At 36.8% G+C, this 27,976-nt stretch overlaps 1 protein-coding gene across 1 annotated transcript in view; it reads left to right on the forward strand.

The window, feature by feature from the left end:
• Positions 1-27,976, forward strand: part of DCC (DCC netrin 1 receptor) — a 1,249,028-nt gene that overhangs the window by 1,099,612 nt on the left and 121,440 nt on the right. The window contains 2 exon segments of the mRNA XM_053571848.1: positions 20,418-20,513; positions 25,753-25,985. Coding sequence (XP_053427823.1) covers positions 20,418-20,513; positions 25,753-25,985 — 329 coding nt within the window.

A 27,976-nucleotide genomic window follows, 5' to 3' on the forward strand; every position in this document is an offset into this window, starting at 1 on the left:
GCTTATGGGAAGGTTGTAGAACTGGAGCTGAAAGGTGATGATTTTCCATTCTAAACTTGACCCCATTTTTATCAGCATCCTTTTCCAATGTTATCTCATGCTAGTGAGTAATAATTCAATTCTCAGCTGTTACTTTATATTTTTTCACATCTCTTGTATTATTACCACACCATGTTTTATTATTTGAACTTGTAGCAAAACCTAAGGGACTATGGGTTTGACCACAGTTGTGTGGCATGTGTCTCTGTTAGATCACATGCAGAAATCAAAAGCATGGATAAATCTGTTTCCAAATAAAATAGACTTGAAGAATGTTTGGTAATGACTAGCACATTCTTCATCTTGGGACAAGGATACAGTAAAAGTGTGCGTTCTGTTTTTCTTTCTACTTTACTCGTCTGAATGGCAGGAGAGGCATTTTCAGGTTCCAGAATGCAAGTGCGTGCATGGCAGGGATTTTTTTTTTTCTGTTTTTGGTCAAGTTACTTATACATTGTGTCCCACTTTCCTCAATCTGTCAAATCAGCATAACAAGCACTCCTGGCCGTCACAGAAAGAAGTGTGGGAAGAGAAAACAGATCCTGTGAGCATGGTGGAGGATGAAGTTATTTTTGAAACAAGTTTTCATGTACCTTCAGGAAACAAAGTCTGGTTTAAGATTTTTTTTTTCTCTTTTATGAAGAAGTTATCATCATAAACATTTGAAACTTTCTGATGTGAAGACTATATTTTGCTGTGAACTGTATTTTATTGTTAAAGCTTGAGGAGAAAACAAGGAAAAAGCACCTTGTCACACTATTAATGTTCAATAAAACAAGCAGGTATTGTAGATCAAGCTGCTTGCTGTACGCCGAGGTAACTTACTACGTACATTACAAATGCTAGAAGGTTTGCACAGCCTACAATCATGGCGAGCGTTTAGTATGAGCCAAGCTCTGTGTATTTAATACACACATCTCATTTGCTTCTCACAATCATCCTACGAGAGGGTGTTCTTCTTGATGCCATCTTATAGATAACACCAATTAAGTAAAGTTAAACTGGGGCTAACAAGGCTGTCATGACCAGTCTCCAATCTCTTAGCTAGTAAGTGGTGGGAACAGGGCTCAAACTGCCTGACTCAAAACTTTTGTTACCTACTGTGTTATATCACATCAGGTTGTGTACCTTTCCTAGGCCATCTGGTGAAAGTCACATACAGTTTTGAAATATGTCTGGTAAGTAGAGCCAATGCCACTGAAGTTCTAGTGTGGTTTTCCCAAGTTTAAGTCATTTCTTCATAGGCATTTTGTAACTGAAGCATTCTTCAGGGAGTTTTTTTTTTTTAATTTTTACTGAAACTATAAAAGTTTAGAATTAAAGCAAGCACTGTACTATTAACAACTAGTTTTCATTAAAGAAAAGTTTTAATCCATTTTTGAAAGTTTGTGTTAATAAAAGATATTGTATTTTTAAGGTCCTAACACAGAAGAATAAAGGAAGGCAAAAGATTTGTCAGTGTATAAGCCCACATTGGTGACAGTGGTCTTCTCTTTCTCTCCTCCTCCTCCTCCTTTCTCTCTCTCTCTCTCTCCCCCTGCCTTCCCCCTCACCCTCCCTTCCTCCTTCCCTCCCTCCCCCCTTTCCCTCTCTTTCTTACTCTCTCTCTCTCCCCCTGCCTTCCCCCCTCACCCTCCCTTCCTCCTTCCCTCCATCCCCCTTCCCTCTCTTTCTTACACACACTCTCTCTCTCCGTCTTCCCCCCCTCACCCTCCCTTCCTCCTTCCCTCCCTCCCCCCTTTCCCTCTCTTTCTTACTCTCTCTCTCTCCCCCTGCCTTTCCCCTCACCCTTCCTTCCTCCTTCCCTCCCTCCCCCCTTTCCCTCTCTTTCTTACTCTCTCTCTCCCCCTGCCTTCCCCCCTCACCCTCCCTTCCTCCTTCCCTCCATCCCCCTTCCCTCTCTTTCTTACACACACTCTCTCTCTCCGTCTTCCCCCCCTCACCCTCCCTTCCTCCTTCCCTCCCTCCCCCCTTTCCCTCTCTTTCTTACTCTCTCTCTCTCCCCCTGCCTTTCCCCTCACCCTTCCTTCCTCCTTCCCTCCCTCCCCCCTTTCCCTCTCTTTCTTACTCTCTCTCTCTCCCCCTGCCTTTCCCCTCACCCTCCCTTCCTCCTTCCCTCCCTCCCCCTTTCCTTCTCTTTCTTACACACACACACACTTAGCTGTTTAGCTAACTCTTTTTTTCCCACTGTGTTTCCTGTGTGTTTTTTTCCTTAGCTAAATTCCCCACCTCAGCTCTCCAGATTTGCCCATAATATAGACAGAATACATATGATTCATATTAGACTTTATATATATATATATATATATATTAAAAAAAAAAAGGGTGGCACTCGTGGCTCAAGGAGTGGGGCGCCGGCACCGTATACCAGAGGTGGTGGGTTCAAACCTGGCCCCAGCCAAAAACTGCAAAAAATAAAAAATAAATAAAATAAAAAATGAAAAAAATTATTATAAAAAATATATATATTGAATACTGTAGTAATGACTTAGATGAGAATTTGTAAGTAAAATGTTTAGTGTTCTCTAAAAGTAAGGTGCCTCATTTCTACTCTGCCTGGCCTCCCCAAGACTCAGTGAACAGGTTTGATTATTACTGTCAATCAGCCACGTATCAGAGGGGCAAAAATAATAATAAGTTGTTCAAGGTCATTGACATTATAGTAACAGTAAAATAGAATGACTTGGATGAGTCTATTAAGCCAATTAGATGGAGTTATTGGAGCATTAGTATGTTTTGAGTTTAATGCTGTAAATTAACAATTCAATCAACATGTATCAGGTACCAGAGGGGGAAACACTATTGCCAATTAGGACTTGGAATTAAAGACTCAGTTTAAAACCTAGTCTTTGTTTTTGTTAGCTGGGAGATCATTGACACACAATAGAGTCTCTGAAATCCTAACTTCCACGTTGCTAAATTAGAGGTAAAAGTACAGATTTCTCCCCCCCCCCCACCAGTGTAAAGTGTGTTTCTCTCTGAACCCATGCCCGCATCTAACTCTTTTCAGACTTTTTAATAAAAGTACTAACTGTGGTAAGGTGATGTATTATTTTGGTTTTAATTTTCATTTCCCTGATGTTTAGGGGACATGAAGCATTCTTTCATATGTTTATTGGTCATTAGCATACCTTCTTTTGAAAGCTTCTGTTATGTCTTTCGCCCACTTTTTTTTTTTTTTAATTAAATCATAGCTGTCTGCATTAATGCAATCATGGGGTACCATGTGCTGGTTTTATATACAATTGGAAATATTTTCATCACACTGGTTAACATAGCCTTTCTGACTTTTTCTTAGTTATTGTGTTAAAACATCTACAGTCTACATTTAGTAAGTTTCACATGTACCCTTGTAAGAGCACCATAGGTGTGGTCCCACTTTTAATGGGATTGTTTGCTTCTGTTTTTCTTACTGATCTGCTTGAATTCTTTGGAGATTCTGATTGCTAGCCCTTTACTGGATTCTTAGCTTGTGAATATTTCCTCCCATCTTATATGTTGTCTGTTTTCACTGTTGATTATTTCCTTAGTTGTTGAGAAGTTTTTTTAAATTAATGAAGTCTGATTTAATTATATTTGTTGTTTTTGTCTGGAAATCAAGCTGTAATTGTCATTGGTGTCTTAGTCATAAATTCTTTGGCTCAGCTGATATCTGGAAGAGTTTTTCCTACATTTTTCTTCTAGAATTCTTATGCTTTCGTGCCTCACATTTAAATGGTCTATCCATCTTGAATCTATTTTATGAGTGGTGAGAGATATGGATTCTGTTTCATTCTTCTGGATGTGTCTATCCAATTTTCCTAGCATCATCCATTGGATAAGATCAATCTCTATGAAAAATAGTATTGAGATTCTTGAAAGAACTAACAGCAGACCTATCATTCCATCCACCAATCCTACTCATGGGTATTTATCCAAAGGATAAAGTTTTTTATGAAAAAGACACCTGCTTGTGAAATTTTATTGCAGCACAATTCGCAGTTGCAAATATGTAAAATCAGCTCCAAAACCCATCGATTTATGAGTGGATTGACAATACCTGGTATATGTACACCATGGAATACTGCTCAACTATATAAAGGGATGAATGAATGCCTTTTGCAACTATTTGAATGGACCTGGAGACCATTATCCTAAGTAAAGTATCTAAAGAATGAAAAACAAACAACACTGTATGCACTATTAAATTGGAACTAACTGATGAGCATGCATGTTCTCATGGGGAAGGAAAACTCTGGAAATCAAGTGGAAGCTGGGGGAAGGAGAGTATGGATGAAAACCTCCCTAAAGAGTACAATGAACACTTAAAGGGTTGTAAGTGTGCCTATCACCCAAATAGGCACACTTACAACCCTGACTCAAGCGTTTAAAAGGTGACCCATGTAACCAAAAATATTTGCACCCCTGTAATATTTTGAAATTAAAAAATACAGATTTCTTCATTTTGTTACAAAAATTAAAGAGTTAAAATATATAAAAGCATTTAATATGTATTTTTATAAAATTTTTCTTCTTTTTTTCATAAATAGAGAGAAATCATCTCAGGAAAACCCACTTGCAAAGTCAGTTAAGAAATGTGCTCTTATTCTGCCATAACATTGGCTCAGAAAATGTCTCTTAGATTTGCTTATCAAGAAAGACGTGAAAAATGGGCTGAGAGAACAGCAAGGTTTTTATTTTTTTTATTTCTTTTTTTTTCTTTTTTTTATTTTTATTAAATCATAGCTGTGTACATTAGTATGATTATGGGGCACCATACACTTGGTTCATAGATCGTTTGACACATTTTCATCACACTAGTTAACATAGCTTTCATAGCATTTTCTTAGTTATTTTGCTAAGACCTTTACATTCCACATTTACTAGGATTCACATATACCCTTGTAAGATGCACCGCAGGTGTAATCCCACCAATCACCCTCCCTCCGCCCACCTACCCCTACTCTCCCCACCCGCCCCTCCCTTTCCCCCTTCTCCCTATTCTTAGGTTGTAACTGGGTTATAGCTTTCATGTGAAGGTCCTGCATTAGTTTCATAATAAGGGTGAGTACATTGGGTACTTTTTCTTCCATTCTTGAGACACTTTACTAAGAAGAATAGGTTTTTAGCTATAATCTCTGCCATAGTGCAAAATGCCACGTGACTTAACTCAAAATTTTCAATCTGCATGAACTATTTCCACATAATTAAATTAAAAACAAATTAATATGATTATTTGGAAGGAAATATTTCTACATTTGTTCCCGCTATCTACTACCCCCTCTTTTTCATATATGTATAAATTATTTAAATGGTCTTGAGTTTATACATATATGTATAAATGATTTAACATCTCGATTTTTCCAAATTTTTTTTTCCAGACAGCACCAAGCTTTTCAATTCCTGAACACACCTTAACACGTAAACCCAAGGATGGAAACTCAATTAGCTCATTACCAAATTTAATGGTATTAAAGGTATTGACTCAGAAATTATTTAAAAGTTGGATTCTTTCCTACCACCATATATAAAAATTAACTCAACATGGGTAAAATATCTAATAATAAGTCCAAAACCAATAAAACTCACAGAAAAAAATATATAGCAGAAGCTTCATGACCTTGCATTTGGCTAAGCAACAAAAGAAAAAAATAGTAAATTAAACTTCATAAAAAATTTTAAAACATGTACATTAAGAAAATATAAAAGAAAGTAAAAAAGAAAACCACAGTGTGAGTATAGTATTTGTAAGTCATATGTCTGATAAGGGATTAATACTCAGACTATAGAGAAAACTCCCAAAACTCAAGACCAAAACCCAAAAACAACAACAATAACAATTTTCTGGTTTATATTTGATCACAGTACTTCCTTACAGTGCTTTTTAATTCTGTAGAATCAGTAGTAATGTTTCCATTTTAATTTCTCATTTTAGTAATTTGAATTTTCTCTTTCCTTAGTCCATCTTGCTAAAGGTTTTCCAATTTTGTTGTCTTTCCAAAGAACTGACTTTGGGTTTTGTTGATATTTTCTGTTGATTTTCTATTTCCTATTTTATCTTTGTTTTTGTTTAGGTTTAGGTTGATTTTCTTCATCTTTTTCTACTTTAAGTTGTTAAGTTAGATTGCTAATTTGCAATCTTTCTTTTCTCTTTTAATCTAAGCTTTGATAGCTGTAAATTTTCCCCAGCAATGTTTTTACTGTGACCCATATATTTTGGAATGTTGTGCTTTAATTTTCCCTCGTCTCTAAGTATTTTCTAATTTCCCTGTGATTTCGTCTTTGATCTGTTGCTTGTTTAAAAGTGTATTGTTTAATTTACACAAATTATAATTTTTTCAGTTTTAATTATGTTATGGATTGTTAACTTTGCCCCATCGTGGACAGATACTCTGTATAATCCACATTTCTTAAAATCTATTGAAACTTAATTTGTGGCCTGATGTATGGGCTGTCTTGGAAAATGAGAAGAATGTGTGTGCTGCTGCAGTTGGGTAGAGTGCTCTGTATATATCTATTAGATCTAGTTGGCTCATTATTTAAGTCTTCTGTTTTCTTTCTCATCTTTTGATTCATGCTTAACCAACTGAATAAAATTTATGGAAACAAGTGAGTGTTGCCTTGTCTGAATTGTTTCCTTAGAATGCTAAACACTCATTCCACTGACACTGCTGTATGGAATGTCTTTTGGAAATTCTTGTCAGGAAAGGCTTTTAGGAATCACAGCATGTCCTTCTGAATTCCTTTATTGAAATAAATATTATATTGGTGGATTTGATTTAATAAAACAACCAACAGTGATTAAAGGCCAAGTGTTATAAATAAGATGAACAAGAAGTTAGAAGGGGATGTTTCAGTTTTTAAAAAGCTATCTAAAAATGGCAAGATTATCTTTCTATTTGCAGCTTGTTTTAAGTTTTGTTTCTCCTTTAAATGATGTACTTGTTATAACCTGGAGCAAACCCCAGAGACATCTCTTGCTCTGTAAGTTATTCCCAGGCCAGTTCATCTTGTCAGAGGTATCATCTCAGTCCATAGTCCTCAAAGCCATAAGGCCGGAGAATGTCTGGAGAGATCACGACTAGTCAGAAACACAACTAACTGCATTTCCTCTTGTAACTTGCAAAGCGTTAGGTGAATGGTGATTCTCAAAGTTAATGTGTTGGCATGTAAGGTGTGAAGGAAAAGTGTTTTTGGTTACAGCTACACCAGGGTGATTGTTCTTATGGGTTTTAAAAGATGGAATAGGAATTGAAGAGAAAGTTAGGGTTCTTTAGTTGAATCTGTAATGAATCGTCATGGGGAGTAGCATTCAATATATATCATAACATTAGTAAAACCAATACTGCCTATTGAATGTCGATCCAGTATCTAGTTATTTTTAAATATTACTAACAACTATAGATCTTAGATAGTGATTATACAATTCACCTTTACAAATTAAAGAAGACAAACAAACATGAAGCTTAGAGAACCCAAGAATATCTGTTGAGAAAATCCATTTCAGATGCAGATGTGTCTGATTCCAATTCTTATGCCTTTCTTCTCTCCTGTTGTCCCTTGGGGAGAAATCAGTCCTGAGTAACTGTGTCCTTCTAAGCCTTGATCCTCAGAGCTCTGTGATCCCTCTGAAAGCCAGGGACTCTGTGAATTCAGTAAGTCACAACCCTTTCTGGGTTCGTAGCCCCTTTTAAGTTTGTATCTTCAAATAGTCTCCTCCTGCCACACACCTTCTTCCCAGTTCACACGAAACAATAGCCTGAAGAAAGCCCAGCCCAACTACTTCCTTGTCTCCCCCGTAACTGGGCAAGTTGCTATTCATCATTTTGTTTGTAGTCTTTTAGCAGAATTTTCCAAATATGTAAAGGTATTAAAATTTAGGTTAATTTTTCTTAGGTTGCTGTGAGCTAGGAAGCCATAGTGCTAGACTCAGGGTACAGAGTGAGACTCTATCTCAAAAAAAAAAAATATTATTTATTAATTAAAAATTTAGGTCAATTTAATGCAATTATGCACAAAATTCTCTGTTAATTTAAACATATACCAATAATGTTATAATGGAATATATTTTCAGGGACCCATAATTATTTTGTGCATTCGACTTCCCTGGTTTCCTGATGTTGACAATATTTTCTACCATGAACTTTACCCACAGATCTCCTGAACATCACTACTGATGCTTACACTTAGTTGTTTCTTGGCTTAGTTCATGTTAAATCCATTTAATTGCATGTATTTTTTTTTCTCTCTTTCCCATGTACTACCTCAAAATAATCCAAGTGTATAACTAAAATACTAGTTGATTTTTTTCAGAACCTAGATTAGAAGCTATGTTTATTTATGATCACACTAATGTTATTTGTGACTTTAATTAATGGTAGTTATCATTTTTACCAGGTCTTTATTTTTACATCATAATTCTAACTTCATTTCATCATGTTTTATTAAAGCACAAGGTTAAAAATGAGTTCAATTTTACAGTCCCCTTAGAATTTTTAATTTCATGTCTCTTTCCATTATTAACAAAGTATTTTTGCATCTTATCATATTTTCCTGGGTCAAATATATTTTCAAATGCAAAACACTTCCAAAGTTTAGAACACAGAATTGAAAACCAAGAGTATTTAGAAGTTTCATCCCTTGATGTAATCACTGTGCCATGAGGATAGAAGTTAATTAGGTCACATATGAGAAATTGAATCAGGTAAGGCAAATGCTGTGCATTTGTTATCAAGTCTGATGTATGTATGAAACCTATTAAAATTAAACTATGACCTAGGCTATAAAGTCATAGAGTATATATGTAGTGAGTTTATATCTAAAGAGAAAAATGGAGAAATAGGAACTGGAAACTTTTACACTGAAAGTGTTGCATTAGCCCTTGGCCCTTGGCCTTGTCCGGGGCCTTAGTAATTGTGGCAGCACCACAGGAGTGAAAGGAAAACACAGCTCCCTTCAGAGTGTCCTGTCCCACATGGAACTCACTGTCTGCATGTGGCTGTTTAAATTTATTAAAATTAAATAAAATGAAAACAAGGCAGTTCCACAGTTGTGCTGTTCACACTGTAAATGCTCAACAGCAGTTACTGTGACTAGTAACTGGTATCCACACTGGATGGCAAAGTTTGAGAAATTCCCATTATCACAGAAAGCATGATGGGGAAATGGTGTTTAACAGTGTTTAGTGGATCACCTTAAATGGGACTTTGAGAATAGTGAAGGAAGCAAAGCAGCAGTACATAGATAAATGATACCTGTGATTAGAAGTAAATACAGTAGAACCTCTGCAAGTCGACTGTCCAAGGGCCAGTAACACACTGGTCAACAGACAGAGGTCATCAGCATAAGGAACAAGGGGCTGGACTGATACATACATAGGGTGCATGTCCAGTCTATGACAATCAGGTCAGCTTAAAGAGGTGGTCAGGGTAGGGAGGTGGTCAGCTATGGAGGTTCTACTCTACATACTGAAGGCTAAGTGTTCCTTGAGTCTTTAAGCGTCATCTAACTGCCATACTTGGTGATTAGCAGTTAGCATTCTGGTAACAGAGACATGACCTGATGAAGGCAGGAAGCTGTGCAGCCTGGTTTGCTGCACATGAGCATCGCATAGGCACAACCTCAGACATGTGTTGAGGGAAAAGGTCAAATCCAAGTATAAAATGATAGTCAACCTCATACATGCTAACACACTGTGATTTATTTCTGTCTGTTGTCATTATTTATACTTACCCATTTCAAAGAGGGTACAAACCACTTGGGGCCACTTGACCTACTCAGAATTCATCCCTATAGTGACCCGTGGGTAGTCTGGAAAGTAGGACAGACCTGGCTTTGCATCTGAGCCCTGCTACTTAATGAGCTCTCTGGTTCCCTCATTTTAGAACCAAGTATATGGTGCCCCATGATCATATTAATGTACACAGCTATGATTTAATAAAAAAAAAAGAACAGGGACAACCACTGTATCCACTTCCTGGGGTGCCTGTGATGATAAATGCAGCAGGGCGCTTCCAGGTTGGCACCTGGTGCCGCGGGTCCTGGTGAACAAGTGCTCTCAGCATTATGTGAACAACGATATTCTCTCCCCAGCCTCTCTGTATTCACATCCTCAACATCCTTTCCTTTCCTGTCTTCTGTTCTCTATGCTCTTCTGCTTCCTTCACTCTTTCCTCCTCTCTCCCAGAAAGGCCCAAGAGTGAGTCAGGAGAGTAAGGAAAAGAAGACACCAGAAAGTAAAGAGAAAAGTAAAGAAAGTGGGAGGAGAGCAAGGGGTGGCGATCATTTACGAAAAGACGTGCTTCCTCTTCAGTTCCTGACCAAAACCCATTGTATTTTATTTTGTATTTAAGTTAGTGAGTCCACTTGGCTGACATTTTAAACAAGAAACGATTTATTTGTTTTGATTAACTGAATGAACAGTATTTGTGTTTCTTATTGAGTTCTTAGGTGGTCAAACAGAAGCAGAGATAATTCAGTCTTTTTTGAGAACCTTTTAGAACCATAAATACAAAAAAGGAAAACCTGAGTGTTTGGTTATATTGTTTCTGGTTAATTTTCTGATGTAAAGCATTGCTCAAAAATCATTTCATTAAGTGCTCCATTTGTAAGCTGCTTGTAGTGCTTTGTAATCTAAGCATTTATTCAGTCATTTCTCGGATGCAGAGGGCTCTCTGCCAAATCACAGCTTACCAACTGAAGCAGGTGAGAAAGGTTTGTTTAGGACTAATTGGTGACCAAACGGCTGCTCTGCAGAACAGTCCAGAGAAAAGCCCATACTTGGTCCTGACACGATGGAGGAGAGACCCTGAGCATACATAAGGCACTCAGTTCTCACATGTGTCTCCTCTAACGGAGATCAGCACAACTGGCCTGTAGTCTCCCATTTCTGAAATGGTAGTGATTATCCCTTCCTTATTTACTTTGTAAAAATGTTGAGGTTGGCCGGGCATGGTGATCAGGCCTATAATTCTACCACTCTGGGAGCAGGATGGATTGCTGGAGCGCAGGAGTTCGAGAGCAGCCTGAGCAAGAGTGAGACCCTGTCTCTACTAAAAATTAATTAAAAAAAAAAAAAAAAACTAGCTGGGTGTTTCGGTGGGCACCTTTAATCCCAGCTACTTGGGAGGCCTAGGAAAGAGGATTGCACAAGCCCAACAGTTTGAGGTTGCTGTGAGCTATGATGCCCCAGCCCTCTGCCCAGGGTGACGGAGTGAGACTCTGCCTCGAAAAGAAGAAAAATGTTGAGGTACTGATAAAAATTGTTTTTAAAGTCAAAGCATGGTACACATGAAAAAGTTTCTCTGCTTCCAGAACACTTCCTAAATACGAGGGAAGATAGCAGGTGTCTTTGGTAGCACTCACCAAGGTAGAGCCAACAGCTCGAAGCAGATTCCCTCTATCTAGTTGGAGTCTGAATAATCCCAAAATGCTAGTTAATTCAGTAGAAACACAATGGAGAAGCAATTATTTGGAAGAGTATTTGGAGCAGATGCTCTACTCTCTTTAGGTCCAAAGAGAGTGGCCACTGTACCACAGGTTGTTTATAGACAATTCTTACAGCATGAACAGAGCCCAAGGCAGACAATTTTACCTTTGCTGACCTTTCCACCCCATATCGAACATGACAAAGCAGAAATGTCTTCACTGCCCTCTTGACCTCTAAGTCCTAGCAAAAATTCCTCTCGCTATCTGACTCAAAATCTGAAGCATTCTTAATTTTTCCCTTTCTTCCTTATCTCTTGAAACAAATCTACACTCCATGCTATTCACACCCACCTTTTTCTCTTCATTCATTGTGACCCAACTCTGTTCAGGCCTCTGAGATCTTTTCCTGGGCAATTACAATAGCTTCTGTAGTGTACCCACTTTCAACATCTTTTTCATTTTTTTCTGGACTACATAGTTCTAAGCAATCGATTTCCCTGAAAGAATGGTTTGAAACTTGTTGAAAATGTTCTTCAGCTCACATCTTGTATTCAATAAAAGGCCGGTAACACAGAGGATAAGAGGCTAGGCTTTGGAATTAGACGTTCCATCATGCTCTTAGTCTATTCTGTGCTGGAATAACAAAATAGCTGAGACTGGGTAACAAATTCATTACAAAAAAATTGAAAACAAATTTATTTCATACAGTATAGAGGCTGGAAAGTTCAAAGTCTAGGCCCCTGAATTTGAAAAGGGCACCATGACAGAGAACAGAATGATAAGACAGCACGCGTATGAGAGAGAGAGGGACGGGGAGAGAGAAAGAGAGAGAAGAGAAGAGAGGAAAGGAGAGGAGGAGTGGGGTGGGGAGGGGAGAGAGAAGGGACATGGGAAAGAGAGACAGAGACAGACAGAGAAGGAGAGGACAGGGAGGGAGAGGGGCGAAGAGGAAAGAATTCATCCTCTATCAGAAAACCACTCCTGCAGTAACAAACCTCCTCACAATAACAGCATTTATCCACCCAGGAGGGCAGAGCACTCGTGACCTAGTCAGCTCGTAAGCTCCCACCTTTCAACACTGTTGCACTGGAGACTTAGGTTTTCAACTTCTTAACTTTGAGGAACACATTCAAACTATAGCAATCAGCTACCTAATAAAAATGAGATATTATATGCATGCATTCAGAAATATTTAATATTTATTGACTATCTGCTTTATGCTGGACACTGGATTAAGGTAAGGATTACATGAAATAAGGGATGTGAGGTAGTTAAAGGGCCTAATTAGGTATCCAACCAAAGTTACTACTAGGAGGATGAGGAATTAAAGAGAGGAAGAGGAGGAGGAAGGTGAATTGTTACCATGGTCTTCCAGTTCTGATTCTAATGTGCATGATGCTACAATTGCTATAACCTGTCCCCTTGCATTTGTTTATTCTACCCATTTCCCCTAAGCCTTTGTTCATCAGTGGTTTCAGCAAAATTGCCACCTTCTCCACCAAATTGCTCTGATTCCAGAACACGTCACTTTGATTCTTTTAAACATCCAACAGTTTCTTAATTTAAAAAGCTTTACTGGGGGAAATAAGATTTTTTTTTCATATTTATGTACTCCAGAGCACTCATAACCATGTCTTATGCAAAAGTACAATGGTAATTAATGAGAGCATGAATAAATGAATGAAGAATTGAGTGTTTATGCGAGTAAGAGTACGAAGTGTTATTCAGTGTCTTCGGATTCATTTTTCATGCACCTGTGGGTATCAGGACGTGCAATCAGGGATCAAGAAATATGAATTCCATGTTCAAATTGACTAGGGACTTGCTGGGTAACCTTCAGTCAGTAATTTCGCCTTTCTGTGCCTTGTACATGCATCAATTCCACAAATATTTGTTATGTGACTTCTATCTACCTCAGCCTGAAACATTTCTTATTAAGTTTATTTCTACCTAATTTCCTTTCTGGTAATAGACCTTAGTAGATTAAAGAAAAATTACTTTAATTTTTCTTCCTTGGACTCAAATACTTTTTCATACTGAATAGGTGAGCGGCTAGCATCTACAAGACTGTTAATAAGCAAATCATCTTATAATCTAAAGGAAAAAAGAAAATCCTTATTAGGGTGCTAATTAAATTATGTATTAATTAAGTTTACATAGGAATATATGTAATGATACAAAATTAAATGTATTTTATGAATCAAGTCTTTCTCAAATATGTATTGCTCATCTTTTTAAGAAATCAATGCAATCAGCTATATTTGCTCTCCACTCATTATACTTAATTAAACAGGTCAGCTCCAGTGGGGTCAAAAAGTATCCAGTAATATTTACCATCTGACAGCTTTCCAGTGGCCTATATTCTATTGTGGAACATCCCCAGTTCATTGCAATGAGCAGGTATCTGCATTAGCAAAACAGCTACCGTTCTAATTTTCTCTAATTGACTTGTTGGCAATGCTAATGGAGAAGGCAAAAGATGCAGGAACACAGAGATGGGACCCCAAAAAGCACTTGGCATGAATGGGGACACTGAGTGAAGTAGATCATCGGTAATGAATAAAGGACCATGGGCTGTCAATCTGGCACATGCCACTGAAATTTAATTCACAGAAAATATTAATTAAAAATAATGATGTTCTTCCTGGGATTCATTACCAAATACAGAATCTTGATCTAGCCCCAAGAGCTGTCTGTAAGTCTCTTGATTCATTCCCTCAGCACCAGAGAGCCACATTCATCTCCTACCTCAGGGAAGATTTAACAAAAGCTCTTAGAATAATGAGTCTCCCACCTATGATGTCTCTGAGGAAGGAGAACCAAGGCTTCTCCTGATTACTCATTCTTTGTCTTCCTCAACCTCTACAATCAATTTTAATGTGCATTCATTCTCCTTTTCCTAGCCACAGAGAAGATACTGGCCAAAAAACACCTATCGTAGATGCTCTAAGAGTCATTAAGTATTTCCTCAGCCTTCTATATCACAAACTGATGCATTCTATAAGAAAAGTTAGTCAAAAAATGATAAAAATCTGATCAATAATTTCAAATCTGTGGAATAACTCACAATATCCATAATTAAAAGTAACCCCCCAAATCCATGCTGTTTCTATAGGATTCAATCACAGTGAATTCCGGAGAGGAAAGACTGCTGAGCTTCATTTTACAGAGACAATTGATAAATTTTCAAGCCTATGTATTTGCAACATTTCAGCAAATACAAAAAAATAAATTTACTGTCATAATTGTCATTAAGTGCATTCCTGAACAAAGGGGTCTGACCATAATTAATGATTAATTCATTTGGAATTCATCACGATAATATAAAATGTGTTTAACTCATTTGATGCTTCTACAGAGAGCAATTCTAGGCAATTCTTTTGTGATTTACTGATTGTAAAGTTTAAGAGCTCTGAGCATGTGCAGGAAAATAGTTCCACATTGCTCTCTAGTGGTAAGCTAGAAAATTACACTCTTATTAAGCATAAAAAGAAAACCCTCATTCTCTTTTGCTCCTTTAATTCACCCTTAAAGCATCTTTTCCCTTCAGTATGGTTTCAAATAAGATGCCCCCATCATGACATAAAGGGAGATCAAAGCAATACATCCCACCAGTTAACCAGTAAATGAGTAATAATTCCTTTGTTGTTCAGGTATATTTATTGAATCAAGTATATTTACTTATTGTATTGGATCAAGTTTTATGGAGGCTGAAAAAAATGTAATTATTTCCCCACTAGGTCCAGAATGCAACCTGACAAAGGCATACTACCAAGTCCATAAAGAGCCTAGAAGATGTTAACAAGCAAGTAAAATATGAAGAGCATAAAAGAAAGCACTTTGAAAAAGGCAATGAAAGGGGTTGTGGAGTCTTCACGGGTCTTTGATTACCTAGGTCATTCTGTGTTACTTAAAAAAACCAGTGAACTCACCTGAGCTTCAAATTACTACTTAACAATAAGAAAATATTGGACCCAAAGATCTCCAAGGCTCCTTCTATCCCTAAGTAATATTCTTATACCATTTACAACTCCATTGCAAATCCGTTCTCCTTTCCCAGGTTTAAGCTGTCAGTACTTTTAATTTAAATTTAAAGGTGACATCCTCTAAACATAGTTGGGATTTGTGTAATTTAGTGATTAGTGAAATTCAACAGCTAGTAAGTTAGAAAACTCTGGGCTCTTTGTAGCACGCTCTGTCCCATGGGTAAACATCAAGTAAAAGAAGGTGACATTACTCAAACAACTAGAGATTTGGTAGGTATCAATATTAGCAAGAGTCCATACTGTAATGACAGTTATCTCGCATTTATGGGCCAAGGGAATTAGGAAATGAGGAGTACTGCTCAAGAGCAGCCACGTGTCATTCAGATTAAGTTAAAAATACAAACCAGTAAGATAAGAATGAACTAGTTGAGGTAATTTTTTTTAATTTAATTTTTCTTTCTTTCTTTTTTTTTTTTTTGAAAAATAATATGTATTTCCAGACTGAAGGCCAATAATGCAGTAATGTTACAGAAGCATTTATGGAAAATATTGGTCAAGGAGATAAACAGAAGAACCGGAAGGCAGCATGAATTTAGTGTTTCATGTGCTGGGTTGACCACCTATAAGCTTCACCCTAAATAGGAAGTGACAGGCTTCCATATCGAGCAGGGCATTCTTAACTCCAAATAATAAACTAAATTGGACATGCGACTATAAAACAATCATACCCAATCTCTTTACATAAGTGAACACCTATTTTAATATTTTACAGTATTCATCTTCCTTACCCCATAATTTAAAGTTTCTAATTTGTTGCTGTTAATCTATGGAAGACCAGACTTCACTATCTATTTTTCCACAAATGTGTGTAGATTTGAGGTAGTTTTGTGTGTAGGAATCTATCCAAGGTTATAAACTAGTGGCCATGGCCGTGAACTCAATCCAAAGTTATATTTTGTTTTGCTAGCATCGGTTTATTCCATTTATTTAAATTACCTGCCAACACTTGAAAATTTGAAAATCTCAAATAAAAATTTGGATTTGCAGATGATCTGATAACATTGGGACTGCCTTTCATATGCTATTAGTATCTTTGACCTGAATGGTGATCCACCCTTTAGGTGAATCATGTACTTTCTAAAGTCTTCTCAGCCCTATTGTTTCATACACTGCGAGCAAATATCTCTCTCTATCTCTTTGTCTCTTTCTCTCTCTCTCTCTCTCTTTTTCTCTCTCTCTCTGATTAAAAAACAAAAGTAAACTAACCTATGAAAACACACACAAAAGCTAACTCCTGATCATTTGAGTTTGGAATTTCTAATCTCTTTCTCACTCCCTTGATAAATACAGATATGTAGATGTGTTAGGTTGATCCAAATGAAATTTGAACCAGAAAAAGAAAATCTCATGTGTTTCAAAGCAAATGAAAATGTTCACAGTGTTGTTGCACAGGTGAATCATATGTTTAAAATCAGACTTAGTCTCTACTGCAATAACTAGAGGGAATAATCTCTCCAGTAAAAGGTATTTTTGAGACCTACCTAAATGTATTTTCATCCCTTTCCTTGTATCTCTGTGAAGTTTTCTATCTCCCATTATCCTTCTATCTCTCTGTTCTACTCTTCCTCATAGGCCATAGTTAAATGTCTGTATCTGCCGTAAGTCTTCTTTGAATACAGATTCCTCAACTAATTTTTCAGGTCTGTAAATCTGTAGTGTTCATAAGCTATATCACCTTCTCTACGGCTTGATTTTACATAATTTTTTATTGTTTCTCTGCCCAGCAATATGTTACTAATCTGAAAACTGAGGTCGGTCTTTTTACAAGTAGTCTTGGATCTCAAAGAGCATTTACCACTTGTTGATTATTTCATTAGTGAACTAGTTTAACAACATAAATTTTCAAAAAAGAAATATCCTCCCTTTGAAGGAAAGCAATGCACTGAATAGAAGCTGTTTGAATATATTAGATAAACTTATTTTGTTCTTGCTGCATGTGGCTCTTGGGTCATTGTGATTTAGAACATCAGTATCTTTAATACTAATACTTAGGTCAGATACAGGTTTTATGAAGAAAAACCTATGTCATCAATTTTCATAAATCCGTGTCAGAAATAAACTTTCTTGTTTTTAATGCTTTTTTATTTACCATAAAACCCAAGTACAGAAAATCACATACAACAAGTATATGGTTTAATGAAGTATTGTAAATCAAAGTTCAGCATGTTTCTTTGCCCTGTTTTCTGCAAACTGGCATTTAGATCCAGGCTCTTGATCAGACTAAGCTGTTTTGATCCCTTTCACAAGATACTAGTGGGTAGTGCATTCTTTCATCAGGAGGTACATAGTGTCTAGTTGTCTCTCTTTACCTCAACAATTATTAATGCTTGCTAGAATTATATTCTGAGGTCACAACCTCAGATATTATTGCTCTTTAAAATATCTTTGTGAATTTATGCATTTATATAGATTTGATGGATTTCAAAACATTACAGTGCCTTATGTGAGGTCTGACAATCACACATTTCTGTCTGTGGGAGCCTCTTCAAATTGGCCCCGAAATCCATTTGACATGATTCTATTAGTCTTTGGCTGCTTCCTTTCTAGCTGGTATGTCAAGATGTTTCAGGTTCAATTGGTACATTTCCTGCTTCAGACCAGGAATCAACCTGCCCTGCACGAAGCCCTTGTTTCTTATGGTAGGAAGTATTTTCTTCAAAACTGTATTCTGTATGCTAGGGATGTTTATAGCTATTGAATCCCTGGTTCAGTCCTTTTTAGTGAACAGAGCTAGAAGGGAGATAGAATACTTCTTGAGTTTAAACTTATTTTCGCAATTCAATTTTAGGGAACATAAGATTTTATTTAACCTCTTCTGTGTTACATCTCCATGTCCTTTTGCCTATACCAAGAATCTGGTTCTGAAGGACACAGGGAATGATTGAATAAGAACTTGTCATTTGCTTTATCCCATATTACATTCATCTCAAAAAAATAACAAAAGTATTATCATTAATAATTACTAAAGCATTTACTTTTGCATATAATGTCCCTATTCTCCCTTAATTTTGTCTTACAATGGTACTATATCTACAATATCAGAACTTGTAATCACTAAAAAATAGTCTCTTCCTCTTAACCTCCTCTTGGTGTTAGTTCATTTATTTGTTCACCTGTTAGCTATTAGTTTGATGTCTCCTTTGGTTAATTTGTATGTCTAAAGCTCATTTTATAAAATCAGAGAACAGTATTACCCAATGCTTGCAAATTGGTATGTCAACTGTACCCTTCGTATTTAACTTTTTTTACTACAAATTCTTCGGATTATATTTTCGTATGTTGTATATCTAAAGTTAATTATTCTAACTTTTTCCAGCATGAAATGTTGTCAAAAAGCTTGATAATATCCAATGTATTCCCTTATAAGCCATATATTATTTTGTCTGGAAGTCTAAAAGATTATTTTAAGTCAGCAAAATTTTTTTTAATTACATTTTTTAGTATCCATTTTGTTTCCCCTCCCCCTTGTCTTTTTTCTTTAAGACCTCCTATTATCTGCGTGTTAGATCTTCCTTGCCCAACTTTAATGTTGTCACTTTCTCTTGAATTTTTTATTTATTCTTCTATAAGTTAGATCTTCCATGCTCAACTTTAATATTGTCACTTTCTTTTTAATCTTTTATTTATTCTTCTATATTTCTTTTTGGGTTTTTTTGTGTTTTTCACTTCTATATATTTGTCCATATACTTACTCCTTATTCTGAAAATTGTTTTAAATTTACATATATAATTCTTCTTTGAGTCATGCCACTTCATTTCTGAGTTTTTCTGACTTATGTTACTCTTCCATCATATCTGGCATCATTTTCATAATGTTGTTTGGTTCATTTTGAAATAGTAAATTGCAGTTTTCATGTATTTTTATTGGGTGCTTTGGTTCTACTTTTGATTTTTTTTTTCTTTTTGGTACTTATCTGTAAGAATGATATTCTCCTCCTAATTTCTTTCTCATGGTAATTTTGTAGGGAATTTTACCTCAATGAATTTTTTTTGCTCACATTTATGTGACTTGTTTCCCTGCATTTCCAGAAGTTCAAGTAGCTCTTCTAAATACAGAGTGCTCCGTCTCCTGTTGTTTTTATTAGACCAGGGTTCAGCAAACTACAGGCCATGGGTGGAATCTGGTCCAGGGCCTGTTTGTATAGGAATCCCAGAAAAAGTTTTTAAATTTTTGTAGAGTTGTAAGCAAACAGAGATAAAAATGTGACCTTCCAAGCTAAAATGCTTCCTGTCTGGGTCCATTACAAATGAGTTTTCCAATCCCTGAAAAAGACTAAAGTTTTCCAATCCCTGAAAAAGACTGTTATTGCTTGCTTTCCCAGCTCTTGTGGTTATTTTTCTCTCCTACCTTTATCTGGACTTTCTTTCCCCCTCATTTATATTGCTTCAGTCTTGTTCAGATTTTGCATCGATTCCCAGTAGTTTGTTCCCAGTTTGGTCCCTGCCCTGGAGAGGAAACTGCAGGTCACTTTTAAGTGTTTATATTTTTTTCCTCAGATTCCTCTGAAGCATGTGTCAGCATTTCCTGATATTTATTTAGAATTATTCTGTTTTCAGCTTTGATACTTTCCTTTGATTTTTCTTACACAGACGTGGATAGCACACAGTTATGTGACTGTCAATTGGTCGCATCCACTTGTATTTTAGAATTTGAGGACATAATTTATCACTTAATTTTTTCAGTAAATATCTAAATGCCCTTGGTTTTCTGTCTAGTGGTTCAGTAGCCTATCATATGGGGATTGAAGAAGATTTTATGTATATATAATCCACCATTACTGCTTTCTTCCCAGAATACAACTCAATCATTTTTAAACAATAATGAGTAAAATTTGTTGAATTTGTTTTCAGGAAAATGTTTGCCTTAGGTATTTCAGTACACTAAATAACTCTACATGTTCATATTGTTTCTGTTTTTTTTTCCAGAGTCAAGTTCCCATTATGTAATCTCCCTAAAAGCTTTTAACAACGCAGGAGAGGGAGTTCCTCTTTATGAAAGTGCCACCACCAGATCTATAACAGGTAAGCTAAAATTGTCAATCCTCTTGTGACAAGGCAGTCAGTGTTTGAGTTATGATAAAAATAAATAGATAATAAATAAATGGAAAAAATACAATATGAAGCAAAATACAAAGAAAGAAACAAAAATGGATGCATGCAGTCCTCTTCAGAGCTCTGTGTATGCATGCACACATGCACTCAATTTTTTAATCCCTTTGGTTTTCAAAATTAAATGGGAGGAATTCACTCTATTAATCAGTATATGGACTTAAAGTTTTCATGTCCTGATCCCACTCTTCCTTCTCTGAGCAGCTTGCCTCAAATCGATGCCATTTAGGCAGAAAAATTTCTGTATAAAGGTTTCCAGATGATCAAATGAGCATTTGCTTCTCTGCACAAAAGCCTTCAACTAAGATGAGAGCAGTGAGGTAGCCTTCTGGAGTGATGTGGGCTAGATTGACTCACACAGGTGGCATCTTCCTGAAGTGGGCCTACAGATCACCCGAGCTATGTCTGGGGACTCAAGTCATTGAAGGGAGTGGCTGACACAAGGGTTTGTCACCTCTAGGAGTTCTTGTGTGAGTTGGACTATACAGGCATCACATAAGTGCAAAAAGACTCAGAGCAGCTAGCTGATAAGGGAATGGGTAAGTTGGTGAGATCCAAACCCTTTGTGAAGGCTATTGTGTTTTTAGTATGGCTGAGCTTATTCCAACATAGAATAAGTAATGCTTCTGTGGGGTTATTCAGAGTCACTGGAAAGTCATGTGGCCACTCCCCCCACCCCATGGACCTATGTCTGAAAACTTGAAATAAATCCCAATAGATTCATCTCTAATTAACACTTAAACTTGCCCTTCTACCAAAACCCACTACCCTCTGCCCTCGTTTTACTTGTCAGCTGTTTTCACCTGCGATAAGTGAGAATAAAGGATCTGAGATAGCAGGTGCCAGGTTTGACAGCAAGAAACAAAGAACATAAAATATTGCTGGAATTTGAAGTCCCAATGAGTAGGAGTAAGTGGTTATAAAAGAAATAACAAGACCCTATGGCTTCTGCTACTGCCCAACTTTCTATGAACCTTGTGCAGCTCGCTTTCCAAATGCACACATTGCGTTTGTAGACTATCTGGTTACATGAATTCACAGTTGTTATGTGATCATTTCTGGAATATACCATCAGTTTACTGATTTCAAGATTTTCTTGTAAGACCAAGTTGTTATTTCTGTCTCCTTGAATCTTTGGCCATTTTTTTTTCAAGGTCTAAGATTTGCCTAAAGTAGTATATGAAGGTTTGCAGACAAGTCACGTATTCATTTATGGATGGAGACAGCATCTATCTTTCCTTGTGTTACCAAAGGGGCTCATGACTCCTCCAAAAGGGTAAATATTTACCCCACAGACTATTTGCTGTCAAATATGTTATCTTCACATAGAGGAAGAAGCAGCAAACAAGTCCAGGATGAAAACTAAGAGATAACACGATGGGTGGGTGCCTGGAGTTTTGCTTTTCCTTCTTCTCTTGCTCTGCCAGCAGCAAGATTCTTGGAGAGACGGCAGGCTGCTCTGGCTGCCTTGATGTTTTCCACAGCTTTCTTTTCGTGTGCCATGGTAGAAAATACTGAGAAGCTACTCACTGCCTTGACCACTTTGAGCTTGAAATCAGGCCACACAAAATAATACTATAGTCAGATTTTTTAAGTTCTTTTTCTCTTACGAAAACTAAAGCCCACAAGGAAGGACATGGAGGTGACAAACATCAGTTTTTAAGCGAAAGTGGTAGCAGCAGTAAAGGGGCAGGGGTGAAACCGACTGAAGGTCAGTCAGCTGGAAAGAACCCTCTGAGGCATCGTCAACTTCCCCTTTAGCATCTGTTGTCATTTTTTAAAATTCTTAGCATATGGCCCTCCCAGAGAGGTTTCTAAAGCACCAGTGATCCATATGGTAATTTTTGTTCCAGATCTGACCCAAATCTTAGTAAATCTGAGAAATGAAATGATTCCCAAAGTTGAACATTGTGTGAGGGATTTTCTTATTGAAGGAAAGCTAGTTAAGGTGTTGAAGAGGAACACATGAAGCCAGTTGTTTACTAAGGAAAAGTACACACTTTTTAAGGAAGTGGCGGAATGATTGTATTGTGTTTCCACATGTCATGAAGAACAAAGGACAAATACACAGAATCAAAGGTTAAGGTGCAGGGAGAAAGTCTGTCAATAAAAGACATTCTCTGACTCTCTAAGCTTCTGCAAAGTTGTCCCATGAGAAGTGTTTTTTAAAAGGCCAGCATAAAGTAGATACAAAATATATTATAGGCAATAAAATAAAGCACCACGCTAAAATAAGCATCAGACTGGGAAGCCTTCTGCTCATAGATGTTGGTGAGCTCTGGACCCGCATCTCACACTGGGAATATCAGTATTGGGGCTGTGGAAAGTTACATCTGGCCAAGTTGCATTAAAAGTTTCATTTTTTTCTGTCAAGCCACTCATTTCTTATTTTTACAAGAACAAAACATTTTGAGCCTGGGGAAGGGAGGGAATAATGAAATATGTCTTTGGAATAGATTTATTATGAAATGTTTTATCAATGCTTAAATGAAGTACAGTCTAAATGTGAAATTGTGCTATTATTTTTAAAGTACATTTTGAACTATAGTATTATAACCAAAAATTTATGGGCTCTTACCAAAACATTTGAATTGAATAGGTTTCTTTGGTTGCCAACATTTGAGGGCTATATTTTGTCATCTAAAACTTTTTCCTCATCTTTTGAATGTTACAACTGAAAATCGGCAGCCTATAAGGCACTCAGAGGTAGGAAGGGACAAAAAAGAGCTGAAAGAGTTGTTTAGCGTAAAAGGAATGTTCTAAATTCAATTACTCAAATAGTTTCTAACCTGAGGAAAAAAGACAATTAGCAAAATACACAATATATATTCATAGTCGTGTTTGCCCCCTCCTGGAATGTTCTGCTTTTCTGGAAATGTTCTGTATCTGCACTATCCAATAAGGTAAATACTGGGCTCACATCACCGCTGCACACTTGACACTGAGCAGTGCATTATAAGAAATGATTGTTTTAATTATTTAATTTGTATTATTGTGAATTTAAATAGTTTGTATAACTAGTGGTTATCGTATGAAACAGCACAGCTCTCACAGAAGTGGTCAGTAGAATGACAAGCCACACCTGAAAACAACCATGCGCTAAACAAAGAAAAATTTGGCCAGGGGTAGAAATTTCTGAACTACATACTATATTCCCATTCATAAATGCCCACAAACACCATTGCTGGCAATTTGAGAAAAGCATTCTGGAACTGACTCCAACAAACTCAGTAGCAACAGCCATGAATAATATACTATTTTAAAATAAGAAATACTAAGATTGACTGTCACCATTTCTTGAAGTATAATCTCTCCATTTCCAAACCTCCTATGTGGTCCCTGTGAAAAATAATTAAACTAATATGTTTACCAACAAAACTGGATTAAGCAAAAAGCAAAGACATTTTTGCAGGTCAAAAAAGGAATTTATAAATGATAATATTTCCGCCGGATGCATATGCATTCTTCTCGTAAAGCCAGCCAAGATTAGAAACCAGTGCAGGGAGGCAGCACCTGCTTCAATCTGGCAAAAACGTCTTCCACTGCTGCACAAACGGAATGACTGGGGTCCTCGTGGACGCTGCAGTGTCTTCTGTTCCTCCTTCATCATTTCATAAACCCATTTGGGTTTAAAGGAGCCCTTAATAAAAAGAGACATCAAAGGAAATACAGAAAGCCTGGGCTCTGTCATTAAATTTTAAACACAAATGTCTTTCTCTTTCTCTCTCTACCTCTCTTTCTCCTTTTTCCTTTTGTTATTTTTTTAATATATATTTTGCCCCAAAGACCACAGACCAATAAACTACTAAATAATTCATTGGAAAACAGAGCGATGAATAGAGGATAGACTTTTGAAATAGACAAAGTCAAACCAGCCAGTAGCCGCTCTGCTTTGCACTAGACTGTTTAAAAATATAAACTCTGTATGTCCCCTGCCGCAGACATTGTGCGTGAGAGTAGGTCTCGTCTCCCCCAATGTCTTCAGATGCCCAGCCTCAGAGCTGTGCTATCTCATCTCTGTCTGTTAGGGAGAATACATATTAAAAAATATAAAGGTAATTTTTTAAAGCATTAAATTTTTTAAAGTTCAAAATTTAACTGTTACTGTGGCCCCAGAAGAAGCACCTCTGATTCTGATATTCCCAGCATAAAAATGATGGCAAGATTCTTGGGAGAATTTTGTAAAACACGCATGTCATCATGCAGATCCCCGTTATGTGATGGATGAAAACATGAATATCCCTAAGAGCACATCTCATCAGTCTGCAGGAAGTTAATCCCATGTTCCCATTAAATCATGTGAAATCTGCCCACTGAACTTGAATGAGGAAAGTAGAATTTAGCAACGGAATATACATGTAAAATATAGGAATGCCAGGACAGCACACTTAGCTAATTACTCTGCAAGAATGCAGATAAAATCACGCTACTGCACCTTCTCCTAGGATTCCAGTCTAGGAAGCCTGCCAGGCCAAGTGCAGTCTGAAATGTGATTATCAAATGTGTAACTGACTCATGTGACCGCGTGGACCTGGTCAGTCTGCCTTTGTGCAATCACAGCATGCACAGGCTGCTGCCCACGGCAGGGTGCTTTGTTCTTTACTGTTTGTTTGTTTCTTGCCTAAATGATATTTATGCAGATATAAGCTAAGCAAGAATGAAAGCATGAGAGAAACCCAATCAAGTTAGACAGGGAGAAGTAAAAACAAAAGAAAACAAAAAAACAAGTATCAGATAAGCATTTATTCATAAGAGGAAATAAACAAGAAACTCCTTTTCATTTGTTATTTCATCTATACTGTATAAAACTGATCAATTCTCTACTAGATGTTTTAAGAAGCAATGTGCATCATTCAAAAAAAAAAAAACAGAATGGGCTTTAAGAGATACATAACTGGAAGTGACAGCCAAATTGATGAAACCACTCTAAATGGATGATTAAATCATATTCAATTATTTTTGTGATACAGCAATATTGTTTCTGATGTGTTTTCCGATTGAATTAATTGCATTCTTTTCTGTTCTTCTCATGTTCCCTTTCATCATTACTGCCATGCATTTAACTCATTGTGCTGTGTTACCACTGATATTTATTTTGGAACGCTTTTGTTTATGTATCTGTTTGTTTCATTTGGTGGGTTCTTCAACCCAGACCCCACGGACCCAGTTGATTATTACCCTTTGATTGATGATTTCCCCACCTCGGTCCCAGATGTCTCCACCCCCATGCTCCCACCAGTAGGTGTACAGGCTGTGGCTCTTACCCACGATGCCGTGAGGGTCAGCTGGGCAGACAACTCTGTCCCCAAGAACCAAAAAACGTCCGAGGTACGACTTTACACTGTTCGGTGGAGGACCAGCTTTTCTGCGAGTGCAAAATATAAGGTGAAATTCTTCTAATTGATAGCATGAAACTTCGACGGAACTGCCGTTTGTTTCATTTATTGTTTTAAATGCTGCCTGGATTGCCATGAGTCATTTTGCTTCAGTGACCCTATGTTGAAAAGCAAAGCATTTCAATAAGTCAATATCTAAAATTAACATGGGAATAATTGTATCTTAGGAAACAATTCTAAGGCAAGGCAGGAAAACAGAAAGAGCTGCAAAGTGTTATTTGAGTTCCACGAAGTGCTTTGTTTATATAAATTCTATTCATTTTCCCTTTAAAATAGCAGGACTTCATGTTAATTTTATGGATAGATTTTGGTATCTTTCTTTTAATTTGGAATGTCAATTGAACCCCATTGATGTCACAGAGATCCACCTTACAGACAATACTACTGGAATAGGCAATTTGATGATACTTTTCATAACATCTTTAGCACTCAAAGCCATAATAATTAACATCTACTTTTTGATTTAGCCTTGCAAACACTTTCATGTGGTCAAGAAAACCCACAATCCACACTCCTTCTTAGCTAATATGAAATACATTAGTCCTACTATTCTTTTCCTTATCACAGACTCACCTCATAACCTCTTTAAGAGCTCCTTAGAATTATATATTTAAGGCACTGTCATTACCATATTCAAATCTCTACCAGCCAGCCCCAGCAATTCTAACAAGTGGTTAATACTGAGACAATTTGTTACCTCCTCAACCTGCTAAATATTGCTACATATAGATATACAGAGATACAGATAAAAATGGGATGATCAACAAGTAATTATCAAGCACGTACTATGTACCTAGAACTGCACTAGATTGTAGAGACAGATTATTTGCAAAGAAAATATGGTTCATTTGTTATTACTTAACATATTACATAAAATTTTGGATGAGTTACACGCTCAACTTAGTAGATATACTTGAAAGAAATCCTAAGTTGTCCAATTGGGATATTATATGAAAACAGTTAAAACTTAATGTTTCACAGGATGATGACCAGGGACAAAGAAGGCAGGTTTGAAGGTAAGAGCATAAACGCCACGCAACAACCAAGGAATCAAATAGTTCAACCCCAGCACTCTGCCTTTGGAATCACTCTTGGGGAGAATCAGATCTCCTATCCCTTTCTCCAGCGTTCTTTCCTTAACTGTCATCCCCCTGAATCAAGCCTCAAGCCAGTGGTGATTTTCAGGGAGGGGAGATAAAAGTATCCTTTTGGAATTTCCAACTCCAAACTGGAACTCTAGCAAAATGCTGAATCTGCTTCTCTCTTCCTGTAGCTGTGCTGGGTTTGCCTGCAGTATCTTCCGACTTTTAAATGGCAATAAGATTCACATTTCATCACAAAACAGTTTTTATTTTGAAACCATTTAAAAGAGCAGTTTTCTTTGGTACTGCTGCCCTGCTAAGTCAGGTATTTGGAAAAACTCTCCAGGCAAGTCCAAATAGTATCATTGATATGAGATATGCAGTAAGCTAACCATCTATCTCCTTACAGGGGTAGATTTAAAACTCTGAAGAATTATAAATAAAGGTAACATTACTAGAAAAGACAACCAATGAAACATACGAGGGTATTAAAACAAGCTCTCTTTCTATATAGATTACCTAATTCTAACTTTACTTTTAAAAGACTATTCTTGTATGGTACCCCACGATCATACTAGTGTACACAGCTATGGTTTAATAAAAATAAATAAAAAAAAATAAAAGACTATTCTCTCCACTTTAAAAATTTTAAGTCATAATTGCTGTACTTTGGAGGTACAGTGATTTCCCAGAATGGCCATGGCTATTTTGCCAGAATGTGAAATATTCTAAAAGGCAGTGATTGTTTTCTACAGAATTGTTGGGGTTTCAGAATTTTTTTGAGGCTTTTTTTTTTTCCAGTTCAGGTGAACAGTTAGTTCAGCAGACTTGGAATTATTGAGTCTCGCAAAGAATGATTTTAACCCTCCCTCTTCCCTTCCTTTCCTCTGACATATGC

This window comes from Nycticebus coucang, chromosome 19 (assembly GCF_027406575.1).
Source record: "Nycticebus coucang isolate mNycCou1 chromosome 19, mNycCou1.pri, whole genome shotgun sequence".
NCBI classification, from domain to species: domain Eukaryota; kingdom Metazoa; phylum Chordata; class Mammalia; order Primates; family Lorisidae; genus Nycticebus; species Nycticebus coucang.